This window comes from Ictalurus furcatus, chromosome 2, assembly GCF_023375685.1.
Source record: "Ictalurus furcatus strain D&B chromosome 2, Billie_1.0, whole genome shotgun sequence".
Taxonomy (NCBI): Eukaryota; Metazoa; Chordata; class Actinopteri; order Siluriformes; family Ictaluridae; genus Ictalurus; species Ictalurus furcatus.
In genome coordinates this window covers 27336469-27351583 of record NC_071256.1, presented here as the reverse complement: position 1 = coordinate 27351583, position 15115 = coordinate 27336469, and the positions used below count along the sequence as shown (strand labels likewise).

Sequence of the window (15115 nt, the reverse complement as noted above, 5' to 3'; positions counted from 1 at the left end):
CCCGCTGCTGCTGGAACCAGATCTCCCTCACACTCTACATTTCCCTGAAAGATGACAACAAGACCACAATGGTTCCCTACACTCCACATATTGTACACAGCTCAGTGGTCTTAGCTGTAACTCAGAAGAAACTGTGCATTACTTATGCTCATTAGCTGGATGACTTCATGGAACACATGATGGAACCCCACTGAAGTCACATATAACACTCAGTGGCATGTGCTTCAGTCCAAAACTATAAGACAGGACAGTCTCCTTTTTGCCACACAATCCTGGCTGTTAATTACATGAAAGAAAACAAGTGGACAAGACAAACAATCTTGGTAAAAATAGATTTATTTTATCATTACAGAAGAATACTGAAGCACAAAATATTCATTGTGTCAGTCTCCTGACAGAATTTTTGTTTCAAGTTGGAAAAAAAAACCCATTTGAATACCACAATAAATAGAGTATTCGATTTGAACAGCTTACTCTGGAAAGCCATAAGAAGAGAAAATGTAATATCTTTAATGGGGTTGAATAAAACTCAACCAACCATATATTAATGTTTAGAAAATATTTGTCCAAAGAAATAGCTTTTTCCTTTTTTGTTGTGCCTGAAAATAGAACTTATGGCTTAAACTGAGCAAATCCTTTTGATGTAGATCTTCAAGTCATGGTGGTTCTCTGTTAACATAAACTATAATAAATACAGTGTGATATGAAATAGCAAGATCAATGTTATGTTTTTCTGTTTTCCCAGAGAATTTAAACCATGTCCTCTGATCGCATTGAATCAAACCATTTACGTTTGTGACAAACACGGCTTAATCAGCATTTCCGTTTATTTATTTATTTTGTTTAGTTCCAGAGTCTATTTCTGAGGTCATCCAAATAGGTCCGCTGGTCCTGCTCTGCTCTGCCAAAGAATTTGGGAGTATTTGTCCTCCTTATTCTGTTCTTCAACAAAATACCAAGGACATGACACTATAACCTCCTCTCCCAAGTAAGAAACACTCCATTATTGTATGGAGAGGTTTGTTAACTCCCTGGTCAAAGGTGTTGCACATTTTGGCAACATTAGACCTAGTTTAAATTCTCAATAGTTCCCAGGCTTCAGGTAGAATTGTTCACTCATTAAAAATATAATTATTTAAAAAAATTATAATCCATAAGCACATTAAGCACTGTTGCCAACTAAAGTCAGTTCAAATGTTATTATGAAATCCTTCCAGGGTTTAATCAATATAATAACTGACTGATAGTTTTTCCTAGAGCTTTGGTCTGTCCTATTTTTTCATCATAATTGGTGTAGCATTTGTTATGTATCATTTAGTGTATTGATCGGCCTGAACTAGTAGTGGATCAGCTGGCACCTAAAACAGACCCATACTAAAAGACCATTTCTCTGAGATTAATCAAATGATGAGAAAGGATTATGGGATAATGGTCTCCTGGAAAAATTTGATTAGGGTTTGGAATGCATGGCTTCTAAGGATAAGAATTGTATGGACATGAAAGAGATGCTGTTGCTTGATGGATGGACTGTAGAAAAAGAACATGTTCTCTGGATAAGACTGACTCACTCTTTACCCGTTACTAATTTCATTGTGCTTTTGTCTTCCTTTTGGGGACGTTTCTCCTCATTTGAATTCCTATTGTTACTTCACTACAAAATTCCCAATTTGGTAATGCAATTACTCAAACCTATTAAATAATAAGCTCACCAATTTCCATAAAAATGGAATGACTGCAATAAATTAGAAAAAATCATAAAATAGACTTCTGTTCTTTTTACACAAATAAAATCTTTTACAAAGTTTTTTTTTGTCATTTGTCAATCCCAGCCAAAATCTTGCCCAGTCATGAGGTAAAATTTTTTGTTAAATGGCTTGTAGAAGTCTTGCAGTTGATGCACCACAGTGGGGTGAATGTTTGGGTGGGTGCGCCCTTTGGTTTTGCCCAGGCAGTGGGGCTTGGTGTTGCTTGCTGGCTTCTTCAGGCATGGGAAGCCCTTGGCTGGGTTGAAGTGGAAGTGTTTCTCAGTGACCAACCTCCTCAAGTGTAGGAAGTCCTGCACATGTGCCATCTCACCAGCTGGGTCGGTGATTAGCCGCTCACCACTCACAAACAGGATCTGATTGAGTGGGAAGAACTGCAGCCAGCGCTTCAGGTGCCGGGCGTACATACCAATCTGCAAGGCACTCCATGTGGCGTCAATCACACCTGCTGTTGCATTCTTGAAGGTCAGGCTCTCAAAGGAGGGTATGTCAGGTTTCTTGGAACGTGTTTGAGTGTAGTCTGAGATGGCCCGTGTAACTGGGTCCCGCACCACCACAATCAGCTTAGTGTCCTTTGACATGGCATAGATACGGGCTGGGACCTCCTTGGTCACAAAGTAGCTGGGGGTCTTTTCCATGGTGATTTGGCCCTCAATAGTCTTAGGCATCAGCTCTCTAGAACACAATACAATGGTGTTAGCAAACAAAGATGAATGCTGTAAATATCAACAGGAGTATTCCAGTTATCCACATTCTTCTGTCTCTGCCCCCAAGCTACTTGCTTTCTCAGCGACAGGATGTAGTAGGTTAATCCTGCTCAGACGCTAGGGCAGTATCATGTGGAAATGAGTTTTTATGATCCATAACCAACTGCCACTTAGAGAAATCAGAGGCTCTATAAAGAACTGCCAGCACACTGAACTGTGGGTTGAGATTTAGCAGAGGCAAAGACCTACAGTATGTGTACCATCTGTCTCACATGGAACCCAGAGTGGTGATGACACACCTCATAACTGGAGTTATATTTAGGCACAGGAAGAAAAAAACAAGTGTCCTCTTATGTTCATGTTAATTTAACTCATATACTTTGGTTAATTATCATTAATGACATCATCTCTAGGTTTCCACATGAGCTAGGTTTCCACATGAAAAAATGAGCTCATTGCCTCACTTACAGTATCCATGATACAGTGCCTTACAGTATGTTTTTTGGACCATTAAATGTGCTATAGCTGTTATAAAGTGGTATAAATGCATCATAAATATGTTGCAAACATTCAGAGTAATTCACTCACTTACAGTCTAAACAGCTATCTCAAATATTCCAAGATGAAAATTGTGAATTGGCAGCAACAGTCAAGCGGTCCTTTGAGATAAATGCATGAATTTCATTAGATGGAATCTCGTTCATATCTGAGCCTGTGTAATAGTTATTCCCTTGCTGGCTCAGTCAGCAGGGTCAGACTGGTCCTATAATTGGGAAACTAGTGCTTTAACTTTAGCCTGAATTCAGGGAATGGCTGATGCAGGCCAAGTGGGATTTAGGCAGAGCTACGTGCTTTCCAGCATCAGGCAGATCCACATGGCTAATGTGGCGGCAGAGAACTCCAGAGACAGACAAGGAGTGAGATAACATCAAGCACTACACCTGGGCACTATGATATTGATTGAGATATGTTAACATCATGATACACTTTTCTAAATTTTGTGTGTAGTGGCAGTTATCAGTGTTTTTACACCTAAATCTGTTACTAACTGAAACAAGTAGTGGATTAGATTTTAAAATATATTTTGTATAATTTGTACATATTTCCCCCCATGTCCTCTTTAAGTGCATTATTTGCATGAATATTTCAGGGTTTTAATCAAAATTGCCCCTGTGGTTAAAACAAAAGGAGAGACAACAGTCCCAGAACTGTCGATGTGGTTACAAATGGTATTTACAGACACCCGTTGGCAACTGCTAGTAACCTCTATTGCAAAATGAATGAATAAATAAATAAATAAAATAATACATTTAATAGATGGTATCTTGCCACTTATATGAAGATGAAGGAATGGTGGACAGGAGGAAAGAGAAGAGAAAAGACTACATTATATTATAAGGAGTCAAGGGAAAGGAAGTAAGTGCACCAGGATGAATTGCGCTGAGTAGTCCTCCTTAATCGACTACCACATTAAACACAGCATGGTATATATTCCCATGTAATCTTCTGAACCACTCCTCTCTCATGCTCCCTATCCATCTCTCCTCTCAAAATCTCTCTAGACCATTATCATTATCACAGAGGCTGAAAAAAAAGCACCAAGCTAATGAGAGAGGGGCATGTGGGAGAGGAGGCGGCAAATCAGTATCGCTGCAATTATCCTCCCCATCTCTTGGATACACAACCAGCGTGCTGGGGGCTGTTTCTGGCAGCCCGAGGGACTCAGAAACTTACTACAGATTCAAATTTACACTTAGTCCCCAAGCAAAACAAACATGGATTAGACTTCTGCAGACAGGCATCTTAAAGACAAAATGTGATAATCAATGTAGCTAAAGATATTAAGCTATGTCCAGCATTTTGTTTAGTTCAACTGAGAAATGGTTGTAAATATAGCTTCTAAAGCTCATTAGTTAAAAACAAATTAAATATGCTCTAATCAGTGTGAAAATTGGTTGTTTGATTTACATGTTACATGCTAAGCTTTGTACTAGTTTTGTAATGCAGATTAGTAAAGCATGCTATATGTACTAGCTCGCCAGAGGCACCAACAATTTTACTTCCTACCAGCCTTTATTTTGCTTTGTAATATCTCTACACAAATTGAATGACAGGTCGTAAAAGGAATTAAATTGTGAACAATGAAGTGAAATGATTCAATAATTTTGTTTTACCACTTCATACCTAATTTGCATAAAATTGATTCAAATGCTGCTTGTCACGCTGTAGATTTTTCAGTTGCTACTATGAAATTAGGTTAACACTCACCCTCACTTTCACACAGGATATAAATCTATAAGGTGTGCATATTTTGGTGTGCATAGTTGTTGGAGTTGTGTTGTGTCTTGGGAGGAGGTGAGGAATGTCTGCAGATCTGGATCCTGGAAAGCTAGTGTTTGAAGAACTGTCTCTAAAACCCGTGTTTACATTAGCTGCTATCAGGTCGCACGTTCAAAGGCTTAAGTAGGAGTCTTTAAGTGCGCTGAGTGTTTGGTGGTGTGAAGTTCACTCAGAATGCTCTAATGAAATGGTGAGAGGGTGGCAGAAGTGGCAAAGCACTAATTTGCAGCAGAACACAGGCCTTCACTGGGTAGTTATTATGCTAGCAGAAATCCATGCTAGTGATACTGTAGTTCAAGGGACGCTTTATGTCCTTGAATACATACAGTTGCAATCAAAATTATTCAACCCTCATTGCAAATCAGGTTTTTTGTCAATATGTACAGACTTTCAGCTGAAAATGCAACTTATATTGAAACCTCAGTGCCTGTTGCCACCAAGTCCTGCTGCAGGTCTTTTGCAGTCACTCGAGGGTTTTTCACAACCTGCTTTCTCAGAAATCTGGTTGCAGCCGTTGATAGCGTCATTTTTCTGCCCCATCCTGCCCCAGACTTCTGCTGGAGAAGTCTCCAGCCTCAAAATTATTCAACCCCCTGAATAGAATCCCTCACAACAGCACGAATATGCAAAACAAGTGTTGTCTCAAGCACACCTGATGCAACTAATCAAGGGCTTCATTCCTTGCACCAGGTTTGCTTGAGCTGGAGCACATGAAAAACCTGAACTGGCTAGGGGTAGAAAATGTATGAAATACCTGGATGGGGCAGAAAAGGACGCTATCAATGGCTGCAACCAGATTTCTGAAAAGGCAGGTTTTGAAAAACCCTTGAGTGACTGCAAAAGACCTGCAGCAAGACTTGGTGGCAACAGGCACTAAGGTTTCAGTGTGCACCGTAAGGCATGTACTAAACGCAGAAGGTTTCTATGCCAGAACTCCAAGTCGTACATCACTACTGACCCAAAAGTACAAGAAAAGTTGGCTCAAAATCATATAAATAAGCCACAGAAATTTTGCGATTCTGTTCTGTGGAGCAATGAAACAAAACTTGAAGTTTTTTGCACAATGGATAAGCAGAATGTCTGGAGAAAGAGAAATGAGGAAAGAACACTCTGTCCACAGTCCAGCATGGTGGTGGCTTGGTGAGGCTCTGGGGCTGCTTTGCATCCTCTGGCACTGGAAACCTGCAGCGTGTGGAAGGCAAGATGGATTCATTGAAGTATCAAGAAATCCTAGTAGAAAACATCATGCCTGTCTGTGAGGAAGCTGAAGCTTGGGCGTCATTGGACATTCCAACAGGAGAATGATTCCAACCATACCTCAAATTCCACCAAGGCCTGGTTGCAGAAGAAGTCCTGGAAGATTCTACAGGGCCATCACAGTCACTTGACTTCAACCCCATAGAAAATGTCTGGTGGGATGTGAAGAAGCACCCAATCCCAAAAATATTACTGATCTGGAGGCCATTGGTCATGAGGAATGGGCTAAGATTCCCCAGAAATGCTGCCAGAAGCTGTGCATCTCGTTTGCAGAAGATCATAACAGCAAAAGAACTCTACTAAGTACTAAAGATGCTTGCCATGAAGCGGTTGAATAATTTTGAAACTTGAGAAGTCAGTATAAGTGGCATTTTTAGTTGAATTTGGGGAAGTATTCGTTGTGTTGAACTATTTCAATTGCTTTTTTTGATTTGTTCATTGAAAACAGCTGAAAGTCTGTAAATTTTGACAATTAACCTGATTTGCAATGGGGGTTGAATAATTTTGATTGTAACTGTAAGTAGCCTTTTCTGCACGTTGCTTTAGGGTAAAATGTAACCTGATTGAGACACAATGCAGTGGCGGTGCATGAAAAGACAGGTGTGTGTGTGTGTGTGTGCGTGTGTGTGTGTGTGTGTGTGTGTGTGTGTGAGAGAGAGAGAGAGAGAGAGAGAGAGAAATAAAGAGTGTGTGTGCATGTGTGTGTGTGTGGAATTGGAAGGCATTCCTCTAAGAACATCCTTCTTTGTTCAACCACACAAGAGGTGACATAAGGTGGTGGTATGTAGCCACTTCAAATAATCTGACAGTTTCTTCAGGACATTTTCCAAACCTGAATCAAAAACAATGTGGGCTGGTGGGGGCTGCTTATGTCTACGTTATGTCATCTTGTCATTTGTGTGCATCTTGTTATATCATTTTTCTCTGCTCCCACCTTGAGAAAACACCTCCTGTATTCCATGACTACACCGCATTTCTTGCAAAATTTTCCATTAAAGTACAATTGCAGTTTCAAGGCCGGAACCATCAGCTGTCTCTGCTTTAATAAGGGAGAAAAATAATCGTTAGAACCTACCTATATAAAACTCTCAAAATATTTTTTGTGAATGTAATAGAACAGTCAAACACACAGCCCATGGGCTAGACCAGCCTATTAAAGATTCGAATCCAGCTCACCAAAATTAATTTAGAATCTGTGTTTTAAATTCAAATTGTCTTTGGGATCCTTTAAATTGAAAGATTAAAAACAAAAGTCTCTGTTATTCCACTACTGGGCCAAACAGGGCAATAAACCCAGGCCATGAGCTCATCTACTAAAAAATGTGTTAATGTAATGTGCTAATGGAACTAAATTTATTTGTTTCACAGCAATGGGATGAATATTTATACAATCCCAACTTATTTGTAAAATATTTTGCTAACTATGTACATCTTCCTTACACAGCAATAACGTAGCTTTAAGATAAACACTGATAAAGGAACACAATTAAGAGGAGGTGTCGATGTGTTATTCTGCTAAACTGGTCAGGGCAACTTGAAATTGAATTGAGTGTAATGTGGCCTGTTACCTAAAATGAGTACTAAACTGTTCGAACAAGACATACACAGGATAAATAAACAGCAACATTTTTTTGAGAAAATACTCATTTTGATTCAAACTGTGCAGTGAGTACTACGTCAAGCCTTAGATGTAAATTCCATGTTGGAAATGTGGAAACATATTTTTCAAGTCAAAACAGTTCCTAAAAACCTATTAAATCCCTATATTTATATTGCATTGGCATAATATTTTATTACTTTTACTACAAAGGAAAAATTCCACATTTCCCTCATATCTACAAAAACAAAGAATTTCAAATCCAAAAGACATCTTTACAGTGCATCCGGAAAGTATTCACAGCGCTTCACTTTTTCCACATTTTGTTATGTTACAGCCTTATTATAAAATGGATTAAATTCATTATTTTCCTCAAAATTCTACAAACAATACCCCATAATGACGATGTGAAAGAAGTTTGTTTGAAATCTTTGCAAATTTATAAAAAAATAAAAAAACAAAAAAGCACATGTACATAAGTATTCACAGCCTTTGCTCAATACTTTGTTGAAGCACCTTTGGCACCAATTACAGCCTCAAGTCTTTTTGAGTATGATGCTACAAGCTTGGCACACCTATTTTTAGGAAGTTTCTCCCATTCTTCTTTGCAGGACCTCCCAAGCTCCATCAGGTTGGATGGGGAGCGTCGGTGCACGTCCATTTTCAGATCTCTCCAGAGATGTTCAATCGGGTTCAAGTCTGGGCTCTGGCGGGGCCACTCAAGGACATTCACAGAGTTGTCCTGTAGCCACTCCTTTGTTATCTTGGCTGTGTGCTTGGGGTCTTGTCCTGTTGGAAGATGAACCTTCGCCCCAGTCTGAGGTCCAGCGCACTCTGGAGCAGGCTTTCATCAAGGATGTCTCTGTACATTGCTGCATTCATCTTTCCCTCGATCCTGACTAGTCTCCCAGTTCCTGACGCTGAAACACATCCTCACAGCATGATGCTGCCACCACCATGCTTCACTGTAGGGATGGTATTGGCCAGGTGATAAGTGGTGCCTGGTTTCCTCCAGACATGACATTTGCCATTCAGGCCAAAGAGTTCAATCTTTGTTTCATCATGGTCTGAGAATTTTGTTTCTCATGGTCTGAGAGTCCTTCAGGTGCCTTTTGGCAAACTCCAGGCGGGCTGTGGCTTCCGTCTGGCCACTCTACCATTCAGGCCTGATTGATGGAGTTCTGCAGAGATGGTTGTTCTTCTGGAAGGTTCTCCTCTCTCCACAGAGACACGCTGGAGCTCTGTCAGAGTGATCATCGGGTTTTTGGTCACCTCCCCGACTAAGGCCCTTCTTCCCCGATCGCTCAGTTTGGCCGAGCGGCCAGCTCTAGGAAGAGTCCTGCTGGTTCCAGACTTCTTCCATTTACAGATGATGGAGGCCACTGTGCTCATTGGGACCTTCAATGCTGCAGAAATTTTTCTGTACCCTTCCCCAGATCTGTGCCTCGATACAATCCTGTCTCCGAGGTCTACAGGCAATTCCTTGGACTTCATGGCTTGGTTTGTGCTCTGACATGCATTGTTAACTGTGGGACCTTATATAGACAGGTGTGTGCCTTTCCAAATCATGTCCAATCAACTGAATTTACCACAGGTGGACTCCAATCAAGTTGTAGAAACATCTCAAGGATGATCAGTGGAAACGGGATGCACCTGAGTTTAATTTTGAGTGTCAAGGCAAAGGCTGTGAATACTTATGTACATGTGCTTTTTTTGTTTATTATTTTTAATAAATTTGCAGATTTCAAACAAACTTCTTTCACGGTGTCATAATGGGGTATTGTTTGTAGAATTTTGAGGAAAATAATGAATTTAATTCATTTTGGAATAAGGCTGTAAGATAACAAACTGTGGAAAAAGTGAAGCGCTGTGAATACTTTCCGGATGCACTGTATATCTTGGCAAGTGGGCCACATGTGGGGCAGATGATGCAGTCCTTTTGATATTCACCCAATTACTGATCTATATAGAAATGAAAAATGACACTGAAAATTCTTGGAATATTTTCCCCTGTAATTTAAGTAACCTAATAATTGTCCCTCTTAAGCTTACCAAAGAGTAGCCATGAAAAACAGGGCAGATATTTAAAAATTCAACCTCTTGCTGTGATTAAAGTGCATTTTCACAATTTTGAAATTTGAAGAACTGTGTCGATTATGCAGAATGTCAAGTTAAATATATTCATGTTTTAAAAATTAAATATTATGATTTATTAAATTGACTGGCAGAAGTCTGGAAGGCTATTTAAAATATGGATAAGGGCCACATTTGGTCTGTAGGCTGCCTGTTGAATATGTCTGCTGTAAAGGGTGCAGCAAACACTTTATCTGTAAATCCAGTCTGGACCACTATAACCCTACTCAGCAGAGGAGTACATTTTCTACACAAATATGTGTGAGAATGAAGAAAGTTCCACTATCTAGGATTTAGAAAATGTTTTCAGGGCCTTTTTTTGTTAAAACTGAGAGTTTGTGCTGTGTTCATCAAAAAAAAAAAACACTTTCAATCCTCCTGAACACATTTGCATACAAAGTGAAGGAAGAAACAACACAATTCACTCTAATTGCGTGCTCTCTCTCGCCAGGGTTAATGCAGACCTCATGGGATCTGCCACCTCCTTTTGACAGCCCTGGCTGCCTCTGCTGAGCTCTCAATAGAGTCGCTCTCAATTTACTGCAAGCATCTGCTGCACTCTCACACACACACATAGTGCTGCTTGTTTTAATACACTCCTCAGAAAATGTGAAAATGAACAATGTTTATATACGTGTTGATTATTTCATATTATGGCTCTTTGTCTGAGTGAACACTTCAATGAAATGGAGCACACCAATATATTAATATCTAAAAGTAACATAATTAATTAGTGCATTGTTGACTTTTAAAAAGTCATGATAGGGCATGAATGGCACATCTTTCACTGAAAACCCTGCTGTGTCCAAAAGCTTCTGCAGAAACACATGGATGCCTTCGCCATGTTCCGCCAACAGTGCAAGTCTAGCTGAATGTCTCCACAGGGGGCACTGGCTCCTGACCACATGCTCCTTTCTCCAGGCTTCTGTCTAAGAACTATTCAACGGGGCACACTGGATAAAGGCAGCCATCCGCATCTCTAGCTCATCCAAGTGCAACCAGTGGGCCAGCACCGTTTATTCCTCCACAGAAAGAGCTTAAATGGAGAGCAAGTCATATTTTCCTCAACTTCCTAAACGTTTATGTTCGCATGCGGCAGTACTGACTGTAGGTCTTCGAAAACACGAGGTGTTATTGCAGTTCACGGGGTCACATAGGAGTTACAAGTGTTGTAGACTAACAATGAAAGCTGTGCTGTGAGCAGTCATTAGGGAGCTTTTATTGTGTGAGTTGCCGGTGGAGGTCAGGCAGCAGTGCATGGCCCTGACAAGGCTTCCTCATGCAGAGATGGTTTAATTAGACAGCAGTGTTGGCTTAGGGAATGGGACAGTCTTTAGAGCAGTGAACATGCTGCTGCCCTGAACTTGCTGGTTTTAAGGCTGATCGAGACATTCAAACTGTTAGTACAACATTCAATCCAGAGCACAGCAGCGTCACCAAAACATAAGGCTCAACTGTAGAAAGCATTTTTTCATTACAGATGTTTTCTTTACATGACTTAGAGTTACATATAGTTGATGGCTCTTTTTTTAGTTCAATAGGCCTTATCTCTTTGAGGGGTTACGGAGACAGATGGAAACAATCCAGCTGTGTGTTTGGCTAAAGCAAACTTCACAGTTAGATTCAGCTAATGTTGAGAGCAAAGTGATCACCTTTTCCTTTCATCACACACACAAAAATCTTCCACGCACTAAAATGATTCCTCAAAAATGATGAATCTCTCTATACATAAGGAAAGGGTTAAAGGTTGACCATAGCCTCTGTCTGATTCAGACTACTAATGAATATGAAACCAATAAGCAATACTTAGCGGACCTTTGTGTTTTACTGTCCTGTAACCACACAAACTGTAAAACTTCTACACACTAGCCACAAGCTGTTAAGCTTCATGAGCGATTTGAAAATCTGGTGCTTGGTTTGTTATAGCCAGATTCTGATTTGCCATGAGATGGATGAACATCTTAAATACATCTGTGTTACAATGAAAATTCCATGGCTCATTTTATCAAGAGTCAGTACTGTAGAAGTACCCCATGATACAATACAATTTAGAATCTTAAGGCAACAATACCATTGAATCTGCTATGATACAATATGATTTTTTAGCCTCCGATCAATATGTGATCATTCAGAATTTGGAGTAGGTGTACCATTCACAAAGAATGATGATGTAGTGAAGAATTATTTTAAAAGTATATTTTAAAAGTAGCGTTATGGGCAAATCATCTTGCTAGATTATTAAATCATTTACATATTAGTTTAAAATATTTATTATTTTATTACACACCAGTTGTTTGTCCTTTTTAGATAATAATTGATTTATAATCAGTTATAACTGAGAATAATCCATTTATAATTGTTGTATTTGAATCGTTGCCTTTGAAATCGATGCATCAATCCAAACTGTCAGATCGTTATACCCCTAAAGACAGATATAAAACCAGATCTCATGTCACTGCATGAGTTCATTAAGTTTAATAGACAAATAAAAATTCTTATTCTAATGAATGTGCTTAGAAGTGGAAAGTGAGGGTCAGACTAACTTAAAGCACCCAGTGTTGTGCAAGAAAAACTGACCATATGCTACATTACACAGTCAGTGTGTTTGCATAGGTTGTGTTTGTTTTACGATTACAGAAGTTCAGTTTAGGTCTGAATCACCAATACCAGACTTTGCTCTATGTGGGAAGAAATATTCTGAGAAGAGTGCATCCTGCACACAAAGTAGTGTGTGTGAATGACCCTGTCTCATAAAAAGCAGTATTTCTTTCTAAGGCTGCCAAAGTAGGATTTCCTGTACCTGCTACAGGATTATATTTCAATATCTTTACCTGTACATGGACTATCTACAAGACAAATGTGACTAACCGTGAAATGAGTAAGTGTTCAAAATAAAACAATGATCCCACAAACTTAAAAAAGCTAGCACTAAAGGATGATGAATCATAATATGCTAGCATTTTAAAGGTGAATCATCTCCGCCTGTATGACACGACATCCAAAACGGTCAATTGTCTCCAACTCTATAATAATAATAATAATAAGTTACAATCAGGAACAAACAACAATTGACCATGCAGACAAGAAAATTCCAGAAAGTCAGGCATCATTAGTAGAGAGGTAGTGTTGGGAAAAGAGAAAGGATTTTAACTGTGATTTAAACAAGGAAATGGAGGATATGTTCTGGAGATTCTGGCAGAGTGAGTTCCATAACTTAGGCGTAGCTACGCTGGAGGATCGGCCACCGCCAGTGGAGAGACGGAATTTAGGGACAAAGAGAAGTCCTAGGTTTGATGAGCGAAGGGAGCGTGTTGGTGTGTAAATGTGCAGTAAGTCACAAAAGTATTGGGGTGCTAGACCACTTAAGGCTTTGAAGGTGAGGAGCAGAAGTTTGAATTTAATGCGACAGGAGGAAGGCAGAGTAACTAGTACAACTATACAGTAACAGGACAGGACATGCTTTAATGTAGGCTATAATGACTTCGACATCATCATACCTTTTCTGGGATATTTTTTCACTGTTACATAAGTGGGTGTTAAATATTAATTTTATTTATTTATTTTTAAAGCATTGAACATATGCATCACAATTCTTATTTAAATCCATCAACAATAATATTTAACCCCCAAATGATACTTTAATTAAATGCATTTTCTTTTATTAAAGCAGCCTGTCTGTTATTTAATCCACTGGAATTAATCTGGAGTGGAGGTTTGTCAGCAGAATTGCCATATGTTCACAGTCTTAAATGCTTCATCAAATCCAAATTTAAGGGGATACTTATTTAGGGCCAGTCTTCATCATCATCATCATCATGGGGTTGACATAATATTACAATCAGTTTATAATTACAGCGTTGACAGACAAATAGTTTGTAATCACACTGTGTTCACTAGGTCTTGAATTTGTACTAACTGCATTATTAATAAACTGGTACACTCTCAGAAACAATGGTACCAAACTGTACTGTTTCTTGTTGCTGGGGTGGTACCATCAAGGGTGCATGTTGTGGACCTTTCTAATGCATCTTTACCTAGGAGAGTGCAACTGGTGTACCTTTATCTAGCTACTTTGAGTAGCAGTCTTGTATGTAGGCCTAGCTGAAAATATGTTTTTAAGGTTTCCAGGTAGAATACTAAAGATACAGAATATTGATGGTACCATCCCATCTACAAGAGAAAGTACAGTTTGGTACCTTTATTTCTTATAGTGTATAATAGTAGGCTAGTGTTGTTCAGGAAGTCACTCTCACCTGTACCAGTCGAGTCCTTTATCGTAGTTCCGGTCAAAGAAGTGCGGCTCTGCGCCCACAGCCCTGATGTCAGGGTGCACGCGCAGGAACTCGAGCAGCGCGCGCGTGCCGCCCTTTTTCACCCCGATGATAATGGCCTGGGGCAGTTTCTTCGTCTCCGTCCCATTGTAGGCACCTGTCGCTCCTGTCCCGTCTTCTACAGCCGTTAGCTCAGCCTTGCTCTCATCCCACTCGTCTGCTCTGCTGTCCAGCTCGTTTTTGTTGTTTAACAAGTCCCTCGAGTGGGCTTTGGCGTAAACATCCCTTCCCGAGTTGATAAAGGAGTCCACAGCAGTCTCCGGCTTCGTCCTCATCCCAGCCGAGTCCACCGCGAACCTCGGCACAGAAGCGCAATAACCAACGCAGCAGTAAAGCATGTACGCCCAAAGTGTCAGCATGATGCATGCAACCAAAAGTCTACTTTTTCCCAGGTGAAACGAAACAGCGCAGGAGGTCTGACAGAACAGTGAACTATACTCCATAAGAGCGCCGCTTACGCGTCAGCGTCCCGTTACGCATGGTGGCAAACTTGTGTCTCCCTAACCCCCACAGAAATCCTCAAGACATGTAGACATTGCCTTAAGTCAGAGTGCATTCCCTGCGAGATGCTGAATTCATGACATTTTAGGCCAGCATGGAGTGGCAACAAATGTTGAACTTACGTGTGTGAGATGAGGTGCCCAGTTTCCTCCCAGTGAACAATGAGTGTGAAGCGCGCCTGGCATCATAAGCGCTCAGTTAAAGGGGGAGGAGTTAGCGCACTCAGAGTGACCAATCAGAGCCAAGGAACGAACGCATAAACATTCCTTATTATTATACTGTATCATTCCAATTAGCCTTCAATCTAAAAAAAATTTTAAAATAAAAAATAATAATAGACTAATCTCAAAATACGAATGTAAATAAGAAATAAAATTAATAATTAAAAGTTGCTTTATATTTAATTAAGACATACTTGTTTTAAGTTCTTTTCTACTTGTCTTTGTTTCATTTTCATGCTTATTTTCTAATTTTATTAGAATTTTT

General features: G+C 39.8%; 1 protein-coding gene across 1 annotated transcript; it reads right to left on the bottom strand.

The window, feature by feature from the left end:
• Positions 1-318: 318 nt before the first annotated feature.
• On the bottom strand, positions 319-14931 carry hs3st3b1a (heparan sulfate (glucosamine) 3-O-sulfotransferase 3B1a). Its single transcript, XM_053612293.1, has 2 exons — positions 14051-14931; positions 319-2438 (listed from the first exon to the last, which is right to left on the bottom strand). Exons 1-2 carry the CDS (start codon positions 14569-14571, stop codon positions 1820-1822), a joined length of 1140 nt encoding a protein of 379 aa, XP_053468268.1. The 5' UTR covers positions 14572-14931; the 3' UTR covers positions 319-1819.
• Positions 14932-15115: the final 184 nt, after the last annotated feature.